The sequence below is a fragment of the Diorhabda carinulata genome, chromosome 4 (assembly GCF_026250575.1).
Source record: "Diorhabda carinulata isolate Delta chromosome 4, icDioCari1.1, whole genome shotgun sequence".
Classification (NCBI taxonomy): domain Eukaryota; kingdom Metazoa; phylum Arthropoda; class Insecta; order Coleoptera; family Chrysomelidae; genus Diorhabda; species Diorhabda carinulata.
Window position 1 is genome coordinate 1,705,096 of NC_079463.1, and position 13,798 is coordinate 1,718,893.

At 32.2% G+C, this 13,798-nt stretch overlaps 1 protein-coding gene across 1 annotated transcript; it reads left to right on the top strand.

Moving 5' to 3' along the window:
* The first annotated feature begins 6,768 nt into the window (after positions 1 to 6,768).
* LOC130892871 (uncharacterized) lies at positions 6,769 to 12,250 on the top strand. Its single transcript, XM_057798554.1, has 2 exons — positions 6,769 to 6,918; positions 10,371 to 12,250. Exons 1-2 carry the CDS (start codon positions 6,899 to 6,901, stop codon positions 12,235 to 12,237), a joined length of 1,887 nt encoding a protein of 628 aa, XP_057654537.1. The 5' UTR covers positions 6,769 to 6,898; the 3' UTR covers positions 12,238 to 12,250.
* Positions 12,251 to 13,798: the final 1,548 nt, after the last annotated feature.

The window sequence follows — 13,798 nt, forward strand, 5'->3', positions numbered from 1 at the left end:
GGGCATTCAAATTCGCCTCGTATATAAATTTGCATTAAAAATGGGGGGCAAATTGGGAAAATTATAAAAAATTTGTTATAACGAAGTTTCTATGTTGAAAAAATGATAAAATTTTTCTCTTTTCTTTAATTAATCGAGAAAATGGTGCCCAAAAAGTTGTAAATGAAGAAAAATTAGTTAATTTTGAAGAAATAACCAAAAAAAAACACATAAAATGAGTCCGAATATTGAAAAAATGTTTATCGGGCATTCAAATTCGCCTCGTATATAAATTTGCATTAAAAATGGGGGGCAAATTGGGAAAATTATAAAAAATTTGTTATAACGAAGTTTCTATGTTGAAAAAATGATAAAATTTTTCTCTTTTCTTTAATTAATCGAGAAAATGGTGCCCAAAAAGTTGTAAATGATGAAAAATTAGTTAATTTTGAAAAAATAACCAAAAAAAACACAAAAAATGAGTCAGAATATCGAAAAAATGTTTAACGGGCATTTAAATTCGCCTCGTATATAAATTTGCATTAAAAATGGGGCGCAAATTGGGAAAATTATAGAAAATTTGTTAAAACGAAGTTTCTAAGTTAAAAAAATGATAAAATTTTTCTCTTTTCTTTAATTAATCGAGAAAATGGTGCCCAAAAAGTTGTAAATGATAAAAAATTAGTTAATATTGAAAAAATAACCAAAAAAACCACGAAAAATGAGTCAGAATATTGAAAAAATGTTTAACGGGCATTTAAATTTGCCCCGTATATAAATTTGCATTAAAAATGGGGCGCAAATTGGAAAAATTATGAAAAATTTGTTAAAACGAAGTTTCTAAGTTAAAAAAATGATAAAATTTTTCTCTTTTCTTTAATTAATCGAGAAAATGGTGTCCAAAAAGTTGTAAATGATGAAAAATTAGTTAATTTTGAAAAAATAACCAAAAAAAAACACAAAAAATGAGTCAGAATATTGAAAAAATGTTTAACGGACATTAAATTTGCCTTGTATATAAATTTGCATAAAAAATGGGGCGCAAATTGGAAAAATTATAAAAAATTTGTTATAACTAAGGTTCTATGTTGAAAAAATGATAAAATTTTTCTCTTTCGTTTAATTAATCGAGAAAATGGTGTCCAAAAAGTTGCAAATGATAAAAAATTAGTTAATTTTGAAAAAATAACCAAAAAACCACAAAAAAGAGTCTGAATATTCAGAACATTTAAATTTGCCTCATTGGACTGATGAAAATTTGGAAAAAAAATGATGGAAATTGAAAAAATTATCAAAATATAGTAAAAAATAAGTTTATACATAAAAAAAATTAATAATAGACCTAAAAATTTGTCTTATTTTTTCTTTTTGCTCAACAAATCAACCACAATGAGTTCAAACTATTAAATTTTCACCGAAAGAAATGTTGAAATTTTGAAAAAATAACCAAAAAACCACAAAAAATGAAACGCAATAGTTCTGTGAATCCCACAATAGGATACAGAAAGTAGAAAAAGAAGAAGAGGACTACAATAGAATGGGAAACAAGCGATTGGTAAAAAAAAATAAAAAACAGAACCACAAGTAAAATAATAAGCGACAGAACGGAATAAAAAGGTAATGGGGATTATTTCACCCCTCAATAAGCTTTACGCAACTCAATTTCACAAGGGATATACATCGATACATACATAAAAGTCAATAAAAAACAGTCAAAACTCTTCCGTTGTTTATATACTGTCAATTGTGACACCATCATTTTTTAATTATCGTTAATTTAGTTAAAGGAAGGGTATAAAAAAAATAAAACACGTTTATTTATAATTAGGTCAAATCTATTTAATTAGAAACCACGAAAATTTATTAATTTTAGCATTTGATAACGAAAAATCAGAAAATCTAGTACCACCGAAATTTATTTCATGATTAGAACAATTCGTTTACTCGATTCACAACAATATTTACACAATCTGGTCCTTCGAGCCGGATTTAATCCGTCAAAAACTGTCAAAACTGTCGACACTGTCAAAACTGTCGAAACTGTCAAAAATGTCGAAACTGTCGAAACTGTCAAAAATGTCGAAACTGTCAAAAATGTCGAAACTGTCAAAACTGTCGAAACTGTCAAAAATGTCGAAACTGTCAAAAATGTCGAAACTGTCAAAAATGTCGAAACTATCAAAACTGTCGAAACTGTCAAAAATGTCGAAACTGTCAAAACTGTCAAAATGTCGAAACTGTCAAAAATGTCGAAACTGTCAAAACTGTCAAAAATGTCGAAACTGTCAAAACTGTCGAAACTGTCAAAAATGTCGAAACTGTCAAAAATGTCGAAACTGTCAAAACTGTCAAAAATGTCGAAACTGTCAAAAATGTCGAAACTGTCGAAACTGTCAAAAATGTCGAAACTGTCAAAAATGTCGAAACTGTCAAAACTGTCGAAACTGTCAAAAATGTCGAAACTGTCAAAAATGTCGAAACTGTCAAAACTGTCGAAACTGTCAAAATGTCGAAACTGTCAAAAATGTCGAAACTGTCAAAAATGTCGAAACTGTCAAAACTGTCGAAACTGTCGAAGCTGTCGAAACTGTCGAAACTGTCAAAACTGTCAAAAATGTCGAAACTGTCAAAAATGTCGAAACTGTCGAAACTGTCAAAAATGTCGAAACTGTCGAAACTGTCAAAAATGTCGAAACTGTCAAAAATGTCGAAACTGTCAAAACTGTCAAAAATGTCGAAACTGTCAAAAATGTCGAAACTGTCAAAAATGTCGAAACTGTCGAAACTGTCAAAAATGTCGAAACTGTCAAAACTGTCAAAAATGTCGAAACTGTCAAAACTGTCAAACCTGTCGAAACTGTCAAAACTGTCAACATTAGAGCAAGGCAAATTCTGTAAAAGTTTATTCAAGGATTTGCTTTGAGATTTCTTTCAATATGTCGGCTCCTTGCTTATTACGAGGGTTGTTCTAAAATTTTGAGATAGACACTAAATTTTTTTGAACGATTATCAAATTATTTGGCATCCATTTGGCGAACAAATCTTTTCGACGGCCAAATATTCAAATTGAATGTACCAAATATTTTCGTAAAACATTCCTGAATTTTGAAACAATGAAATAATGTTAAAAATCCATTTATGCCGTACTTTTTTTATTAACATACAATTACAGAATATAAATTATACTTAAGGGGGCTTTTTTTTCAATTGCGCGTAATTTTTGACTTGACGCGTTGTGATTGTCGAAGCTGATGCTCATTTTCAACTCAATATCGCCCAAAACTCAATGGGGCGGACCTAGGGAACATTTGAGTACATATTGTTACAAAAAATTACCCGAACTATTCGATTTATCACCACATCGGCCATTTTCACTTGATATAGATCTCTCTAATGACTTTTGGTACAAAAAAGACAAAATAATATTTTTTTAAAACTATATTTTCATAAAAATTGGAAATTAGCTATGTTCGAAATGATATCAAGGAGATTTTTTTAAAAAATTAAACAATTTCTCGTATTAAAACTAGTTTTTAATATTTTTTGATTGAATCTATTATCAAAACTACGAAACAATCAATTTAAATTCCATTACTAAAGCTAACTACATAAAATGAACTAAAAATCTATATAAGAAAAAAATGATTTACTGTTCCATTAAATTCTCTTCTTCATTATACGTTTCTAAAGAATTCCGGTCGTGAATGACTTTGCTAGATAGTCACTAGTTATATTCAGGTCTTTCACAATTGAAATGTGAGTACTCTGTTGGATCCGCTTAGCACAAAGCATTCTTCCTTAACAATTCTCCGTGATTCCAATCGTTTTTGAGCGAAACGGCGTGTAAGACAATGTTAGAGCAATAAAAAATATGATGTAGCATGTATCGATTATACCGAATTTCGAAATAAAATATAAAACAAAACGAATCAGTGGATAAAATGAACGCTAAAACCTCTTCACAACTATTTATATTTATAATATTTGTGATATACCATTGGGTTTGTTAATATTCCGTATTTCGGCTCAGTAGTCACTTCTAAATTAATTTGATATCATTCCTCTCACTCTATTAGAGAAATTTAATAAAACCTCGGCACGTATTCTGAATCGTCCTCTACCTGTCTAGATTCTACAACTGTGAGTAAAAATTTCAGATTCGCTGATAATTTTTTCCAAATATCTTTTTAACTTTGCTTTTTATATTTAAGTGCTCACGAAATTCCAGGTGTCTACAACAATTTTCTTTATGTTTCAAGCCAATTTTGTACAATTATTTCCTCCTAAATTCGAATTTTCTATTTATTTAGGGAACAGTGCGAGTAGAATAGAACAATTCCATCTAAAATAAAAGCTCCTTTTTATTCAAATCTATTCTACCTACTCATTTCTTCTTTAGTAATTTACATCGTTTCCTTCCTCATTACTTTTTTTACAGTTATAAATTAAAAACAAAATATATATTAAAGAAAAAACCGGGACTTAATCTATGAAAATCCGGGATGGTTACAGCCCTCAACCGGATTCCCAGATGTTTGTATTGTGATTATTTGGTTTGTTGTAGTGCACTGGTTGAATCCTTTGGGTGTAATTGAACTCCCAACCCCACAGCTGTAGAACTGCGGAAAAATATACAGTTGTGACTGAAAAAGGAACGAGTAGTTAGAACAGATTTGAATAAAAAGTAGCTTATGATCTAAAATATGAAAAAACTGGATTTATATTTTTTCATTCTATTCGATTTGTTCACCTAATAAAAACGAATTTATACTGATATTATAATAAACAACTTGCTTGGAACAAAAGAAAATTAATGAAGAATTGTGGGAGCATTTAGATATAAAACATAAAAAGATATTGAAAAAAACTTATCTGCGAATATAAAGGATAATCACCACAAGTTTAAATTTATTTGTAGACACGTAGAGGACGATTTAGAATACATACCTAGATTTTATTAAATTCTTAAAAAGCTCGAATGTTAAAGTTAAAAAAACATAACAAACTGAAAGACATGCTACATTTTTACACTATCAATTAACTCATTGTTCTTTTTCTTCCTTGCTGGTGGTTGACTCAAGCCCAAGGATGACTGCCATAGTTTTCTCTGGTATAATCCATATCATCCCCTGGGTTATCATGTTTCATGAAGATGAGGGTTAATTTCAGCCGTCAAAGTTGCTCGTTCGTTTATTTAATCTGAATGATACTTCATCAGAAATGCTGTATCCAGAATTTTTGTCTTGGTCGTTGTTGTCTTATTGATTTCAGACTTGTTCTCGATTCTATTTAAGAATTCTTTGCTTGGAGTTTCGTTCAGGGTTAATTTGATCTCTATGATTCCCCTAAAAGCTTCTCGGATGTCATCTACTGTGGTTAAATCTTCTTTCTATCGTGATTCAGGATCTTAACTAGCTTTCATAGTTTTATTCTTTTGGCTCTTCTTATTTCTCTCGTAGTTTATTGCATACCTTGTCGTCATTTAATTTTGTATGGCTTCTTCCAGATATCTCAGTTAATTTACTAGTTCTACCATATCCTTAACGACTGGTTTGATTTCCTTCTCTTTACATGATTATTAAAACTGTCGAATGATTTATGTGTAGTTTATTTTCAGCAGTGAAATTCGACTGAAAGGAAACATGAATAAACATACAAACGGTGTAGAATCAAAGTCATATCACTCGAATAATTATAACAAATGAAGCACTTCACAAGGTTTTAATTCGCACTTGGAAAAAGGCTCGTGACATGCTAAATAAAAAGCTGTTACGTACCGATGTCAATAATTTACATTCGCTTCTCATGAATTTATCATTTTTTTACATAAACATACACGAGTTCAGATTTATGCGACGCGAAATTATATTGTCACGATGTAGGTTGACCATTCGCGTAAATTCTATACAGAGTAATTCAAAATATAAGACTTTAGTAATATAAACAAGAATGTTTGTTTATAACCAATAATTAATTAAGACAAATGAAGCAAAATAACAAAAAAAAGAAGAAGACTCAATAAAACATTTTAGACTAAGACCATAGATAAAAGTTTCACAGTATATGGAGAGGGTTTATAGATTTTCGATATTGTGAACAGAAATCATTTATACAGAATTATTAACGATCTTAATATTCCAAAAAAGCGAAAATAACACTCGAAAATACAAAAACGAAAGTACAGGTAAATCAAAGAATATCAAAATGTATCCAGTCCAACCAAACCAAATAGAACCATCTATAAATACGAGGATTATCACAAAACACATTGTTGTTAACTAAAATATTATTTTTATCTTTTACAAGTGAGTTTAGTGAATAAACGGATCTGAGATTTTTATCTAAAACATTTAAACAATGAAATTAAATAAACTTTATTTACAAGAATTATAAAACGAAGCGGTTTGGTATTAACAGCTGCCTTAAATCAACTACATCAATTCGAATAATTTAACTTAACAACAACAAAACTAAACAAGAATAGAAGAATACGCGGCTTCTGAAATATCAGGTATAATACGAGGGTTGCTACATAAGTTTTGAGATAGACAAATAAAAACAAATATTCATATTGGATAAGGCTTTATTGCTTTTCAAAATAGTTTTATTATACAGTTTAACATCCTTTACAACTTCGATTCGACTGCTATCGGTTTAATACACGTCAAAAGTCATAGAACTAAAGCTGAGTACGTTCAACATTGAAAATGTCGAACTTCATGTCAGTTTTGACATATTCGCATCAGTGTTGCCATATGTCAAATATTAAATAGCCTCTATCGTATAGTAGCCTCGTATATTCCAAAAAAATATTTACCGTTATAAATTTAATCAGATTAAAATTATTTGTCTCAATTATTTACATTAAACTTTGAAATGCGCGACAAAACAATTCATTATTTGTTGATGAAGTGACAATATGAAATATGCGAAGATCAAGTAAGTCAAATAATTCTCATTTAAAACACAAATAGAGGCCGTACGATACGAAATAGAGCGAAATAATGAAACAATTATTGCTTATTGCCTTCCGAAAACTATTATTTAATGATATTTTGATACTGGGTGTTTTACATTTTCGTGTTACCATACCTAACCTAACCTAACCTAACCTAACCTAACATAACCTAAATTTACCGATACAAAATCGCTTTTGACGTGATATTGAAATTTTCTTTGGGTAACATCCGAACGCGGAATGTAAAATGGCGAATTTCCACCCCGATAACCGTATAATGGAATCTCAATTTGGAGTAACGCATCTATAGACTCGAATATAATAATTAATGGATCTCGCATTGGTAATTTGAACGAGAAAATCGCTTTAAGGGAAACGCTTATTCATATGATGAGATACAAAATTTATGAGATACAAAAACCGAACTTATAAGATATATTATTCTGATATAATCTATTATTTAAATAATAAAAACTTGACGAACCGATCCTGCATTCGGATGTGCTTAACAAGCACACTATCTGCAAAATCTTGGAGGGAATTTTGAATAACAAATTAACATTGTATCTGGAAAAAAAAAGATTTAACAAACGAACAAAGGGTCGTCGAGGAAAATGAAATTAGTCGGGATATTCAGAGAAATTGAAGGAGCGTTTCCAAATAAACTGAAACTCTTTGAATTTGAGAGGTATAACTATGAAAGAGACCGAAATATTTCAGGTAATTCACTGATGTTTAACTAACAATATTTAACAAAGGAGTAATTTGATTTTAAAGTAACGAAACAATTTTTTATATCGAGTAAAAAATCTTGAAGATAAATTAGTTCAGACTATTATTCGATACTGCAAAGTCATAAACCGATTTGCGTAACTTCAACTCTTCTAAATCATGAAAAGATTTGACTTAATACCAAAAACAAAAACCGAAAAAAAATAGAAAACTTGAATCGATATCTCAAGTTTGACGCCCCAAATTTTTATATTCGAAAATACCAGAAGCCTCGAATCACTTTCTAAAGGATCTTTTTTCATTATAGAATTGTTGGGTGGTTAATTTGAGTGAATATACAGGGGACATTGAAGGAACTGTAGATCTGAGGCTACCCAAAGGGCTCTAATACGAAAAACTAGAATTTTCAAAAACCAGAAGCTTCGAATCACTTTATAAAGGATCGTTTTTCATTATGGAATTGTTGGGTGGTTAATTTGAGTGAATATTCAGAGGACATTGAAGGAACTGTAGATCTGAGGCTACCCAAATGGCTCTAATACGAAAAACTAGAATTTTCAAAAACCAGAAGCTTCGAATCACTTTATAAAGAATCGTTTTTCATTATGGAATTGTTGGGTGGTTAATTTGAGTGAATATACAGAGGGCATTGAAGGAACTGTAGATCTGAGGCTACCCAAATGGCTCTAATACGAAAAACTAGAATTTTCAAAAACCAGAAGCTTCGAATCACTTTATAAAGAATCGTTTTTCATTATGGAATTGTTGGGTGGTTAATTTGAGTGAATATACAGAGGGCATTGAAGGAACTGTAGATCTGAGGCTACCCAAATGGCTCTAATACGAAAAACTAGAATTTTCAAAAACCAGAAGCTTCGAATCACTTTATAAAGAATCGTTTTTCATTATGGAATTGTTGGGTGGTTAATTTGAGTGAATATACAGAGGGCATTGAAGGAACTGTAGATCTGAGGCTACCCAAATGGCTCTAATACGAAAAACTAGAATTTTCAAAAACCAGAAGCTTCGAATCACTTTATAAAGGATCGTTTTTCATTATGGAATTGTTGGGTGGTTAATTTGAGTGAATATACAGAGGACATTGAAGGAACTGTAGATCTGAGGCTACCCAAATGGCTCTAATACGAAAAACTAGAATTTTCAAAAACCAGAAGCTTCGAATCACTTTATAAAGAATCGTTTTTCATTATGGAATTGTTGGGTGGTTAATTTGAGTGAATATACAGGGAACATTAAAGGAACTGTAGATCTGAGGCTACCCAAATGGCTCTAATACCGAAAACTAAAATTTTTAAAAACCAGAAGCTTCGAATCACTTTCTAAAGGATCGTTTTTCATTATAGAATTGTTGGGTGGTTAATTTGAGTGAATATACAGGGAACATTAAAGGAACTGTAGATCTGAGGCTACCCAAATGGTTCTAATACGAAAAACTAGAATTTTTAAAAACCAGAAGCTTCGAATCACTTTCTAAAGGATCGTTTTTCATTATAGAATTGTTGGGTGGTTAATTTGAGTGAATATACAGGGGACATTGAAGGAACTGTAGATCTGAGGCTACCCAAATGGCTCTAATACGAAAAACTAGAATTTTCAAAAACCAGAAGCTTCGAATCACTTTATAAAGGATCGTTTTTCATTATGGAATTGTTGGGTGGTTAATTTGAGTGAATATACAGGGGACATTGAAGGAACTGTCGATCTGAGGCTACCCAAATGGCTCTAATACGAAAAACTAGAATTTTTAAAAACCAGAAGCTTCGAATCACTTTATAAAGGATCGTTTTTCATTATGGAATTGTTGGGTGGTTAATTTGAGTGAATATACAGGGAACATTAAAGGAACTGTAGATCTGAGGCTACCCAAATGGCTCTAATACGAAAAACTAGAATTTTTAAAAACCAGAAGCTTCGAATCACTTTCTAAAGGATCGTTTTTCATTATAGAATTGTTGGGTGGTTAATTTGAGTGAATATACAGGGGACATTGAAGGAACTGTAGATCTGAGGCTACCCAAATGGCTCTAATACGAAAAACTAGAATTTTTAAAAACCAGAAGCTTCGAATCACTTTCTAAAGGATCGTTTTTCATTATAGAATTGTTGGGTGGTTAATTTGAGTGAATATACAGGGGACATTGAAGGAACTGTAGATCTGAGGCTACCCAAATGGCTCTAATACGAAAAACTAGAATTTTCAAAAACCAGAAGCTTCGAATCACTTTCTAAAGGATCTTTTTTCATTATAGAATTGTTGGGTGGTTAATTTGAGTGAATATACAGAGGACATTGAAGGAACTGTAGATCTGAGGCTACCCAAATGGTTCTAATACCGAAAACTAGAATTTTTAAAAACCAGAAGCTTCGAATCCGTACCTAAAGGATCTTTTTTCATTATGGAATTGTTGGGCGGTTAATTTGAGTAAATATACAGGAGACGGCGAAGAAATTCGAGATCTTGTTGAAGCTAATTAGTTTGAACTACAATGTAAAGAAACAAAATCTCTGCATCAATATTTTAAGGATGTTCTCTTCTCATAAAATTATTGGAAACTGAATTAGGATGAATATACATTGAAAAATTATAGATCTGTGGTTAGCAATAGCTCATTTTATTTGTAATTCAAACACCTCCACATCAGAATGATATAATTCTAATCGATTTTCAATTCTCTTCCAGATATCCAACGTCAAAATTCAGATACAAACTCTTATGCGCATTATTTATCTACGTCGTATTTTATATCATTTACAAAAACGACAATTTATGGAAATATTCCAAAAAAATCGACAGTTCCACTACTAGAACATCACCTCTACAACATGTCGGTTTCATCGTAGATACACCAGGATGTAGAATACCAGATTTCGATCCATTCGACGAACGCGTCAAAAAATTCATCGAAAAACCCAAAAATCACATTTGCAACCACGGAAAACCGGCTTTATTAGCGTCGAATCTAACGTCGATTTATGTGATAACCGCATCGTTATCAGCCTATAATATTAGCGATACAACTTTATTAGAATGCCGTTACAACGGTTTTTTCAGAAAGAAACCTAAAAGAGGCGAATCGGACACGAGGATCAGTTTCAGCGGTATCTGGTACAACTTTACAAAATCTATAAACGTCAAATACGAATTCATCCGAGCCGTTTGTCACTATAACAATATTTTAATCTACGAAGACATGTTTTCTTTCGTACCAATAACAAATATAAAACGATTCGACCACCCACAACCGCTAAATGTACTAATTTTGGGTTTAGACTCCGTATCGAGACTAAATCTTCACAGACAAATGCCCAAAACGGTTAATTATTTGAAAAAATTGGGCGCCGTAGAATTTCTAGGTTATAATAAAGTGGCCGATAACACTTTTCCCAATCTCGTCCCGATTCTAACGGGACTAAACGTTAAAGAACTAAATAAAACTTGTACGCCGAAAACTAACGATTATTTCGACGAATGTCCTTTCATATGGAAACTATACGAAGACGAAGGGTACGTAACAGCCTACGGTGAAGATGCGGCACATTTGGCTTTGTTCACTTACGGATTCAAAGGATTCAAACAACAACCGACGAATTTTTATTACAGCCACTTCAGCAGATACGCGGAGAAACGTATCGGCAACAACTTCAACGTAAACACGTTCATTTGTCAAGGTTCTCGTTACGTCTATCAAGATTTCATAAATTATGTAGAAAAATTCGTCGTTACTATGAAACTTAACGCTCTACCTTATTTCGCTTTCTTCTGGGAAGTTAGTATCTCCCACGACGACTTGAACTATCCCCGCACGGCCGACGAGGACTACTACGAATTTTTCCGGCGACTGCAAAACGGCGGTCATTTAGAAAACGCCGCGACCGTTTTTTTGAGCGACCACGGCATTAGATTCGGCGGCATACGCCGAACGTTTCAAGGTAGATTCGAGGAACGTTTACCATTTCTTTTCATCCGCCTCCCGAAATGGTTCGAAAACAAGTACGAACAAGGTGTGAATAATTTAATTGAAAACACCGAGAGACTCACTACTCCTTTCGATCTCCACGAGACGCTAAAAGATTTGGTTTATCACGAAAATCTAATCGGTAAATCGAATTCCGGGAAATTCAGTAGAGGTTGTAGTTTGTTTGGTAAAATTAATGGTAACAGAAGTTGCGATCAAGCCGGTATTTCGAGTCACTGGTGTACGTGCCAGGAAACTATCGATGTACCGACCGATAAATCGATAGCGATTCAATCCGCGCGGTTCGTCGTCGATTATATAAATCGATTGCTTGTCGGTTCGAATAAATGCGCGAAATTACGATTATCCGACATAAAAACTGTTACTTTACATGTAAATAAGATTGACGCGATTGAAGATTACATGATTAATTTCGAAACGGTTCCTGGCGACGCGATTTTCGAATCGACCGTTCGACACACCGAAAATGAATTACGAGTTATCGGTACGATAAGTAGATTGGATTTATACGCTCAACAAAGTTATTGTATTGACGATAAATATTTAAAAATGTATTGTTTTTGTTTATAAAACGTTTTCGGATTGTTTTTCTTTTATTTTCGTCTAAAAAACCCGCCAGAACTTGACTCTTAATCGTAATCGATACGTTGTAAGAGTTGTGCTACAGATGGCGCTGCGGCTATGACAGGGTGCCGTCAATTGCTTTATTCGGGTTGTAGAAATAGGGGGCGCTTCAAAATAGGTTTCGAAACCTCAGGATTAAATGGGAGTTGGTGTTTACTTCTTCTGTCAATAAAAATCTTGTATCTCAGTCAATCAACGGTTAAAACTAACTCCAAAAACAACTTCGGCGACCAATTTTTGATTTGTTCTGTTACCGCCATCTTATCCATCGAATCATTTCGAAGGGAATCAACTACAAGCTCAAAATCTGCCGAATATTTGGCTGCTGTGTGAAAAAACATCAACCTCTGTAGTATTTCTAATTTTTGACATTTTATTAACAACTAGGTTGAGTTTGTTAATCGCCGCATTAATTTTTGCCTGCCAACCATCGAACTCAAGCCCAATTTTTAGTTTAGAGGTTAGGATTAATCAAAAAATTGTCAATTTCTTCATTATTTTGCAGCGGCATTTTTTCAATTCAAATCATCCGAATAAATTTCAAATAAATCCTTAATCTGCTTGTTTTTTTATCTATTTTGAGTTTTAAGAGGTCCTTCTTCAATTTATATATATATAACCGAGCGGACTAAGTCGTCAGTCTCCGGATTCGCCGGTCGTGGGTTCAAATTTATAATTCTGATGACTGAAACTTTTATTTTTGACAATAAATCGAATTAAAAAGTGAAAAATACATTCTCGTCGTCTGTTTAAGAATGTTTTTGTCATGTTTATAATTCGAAATGGGTGTCAATGTTTCTCAAAATAATTATGTTGTTGGCGAACTGATCGATAAGATGTTTCGGAGGAAACTACGATTCGTAATAGCGAGAAGTTTCGCGCACACCCTCCTTTGTTTTCCTTATATTCGCAAGTTTAGCCATTATCGTTCATTAAAAGTTTATAATCCGTGTATTTGTACCGAGTGTTTCGGAAATTAGTTTATATTTGGCAATTTGCGAACAGTCATTTGCGCTACAATTGTCTTTAAAGTTCCGAGAACGAAAAATGGTTTAACAAAAGCGCTATAAGTAGTTTAATACTGATTTTATTATGCAAATTATTCTCACAATAACACTGTTTGATATGTGTTTCGATAACCCAGTTATCAACTCCGGAAACTAACAGTTTCCCAAATTTTTTAAACAAGCAGATGTTTTGTATTAGTATTTGAACAACTTTGACCCCTCGTATTTCCAGTAGTATGAACTCTATCAACTTTCTGATTTTTTTCTACGTTCAACTGACCTTTAAAAACATTTCTACAAAATTTCAACTTAATGCTCGAATTATTTTGGTGTGGGCAGTTTTTTAAACAAGCAGATGTTTTGTATTAGTATTTGAACAACTTTGACCCCTCGTATTTCCAGTAGTATGAACTCTATCAACTTTCTGATTTTTTTCTACGTTCAACTGACCTTTAAAAACATTTCTACAAAATTTCAACTTAATGCTCGAATTATTTTGG

What these genes read in the sequence shown, in the direction of transcription:
- LOC130892871 (XM_057798554.1), top strand. Translation starts at nt 6,899, where the DNA reads ATGAAATATGCGAAGATCAA. An exon ending in ATGAAATATGCGAAGATCAA is followed by an intron (nt 6,919 to 10,370) that starts GTAAGTCAAATA and finishes ATTCTCTTCCAG; the next exon opens with ATATCCAACGTCAAAATTCA.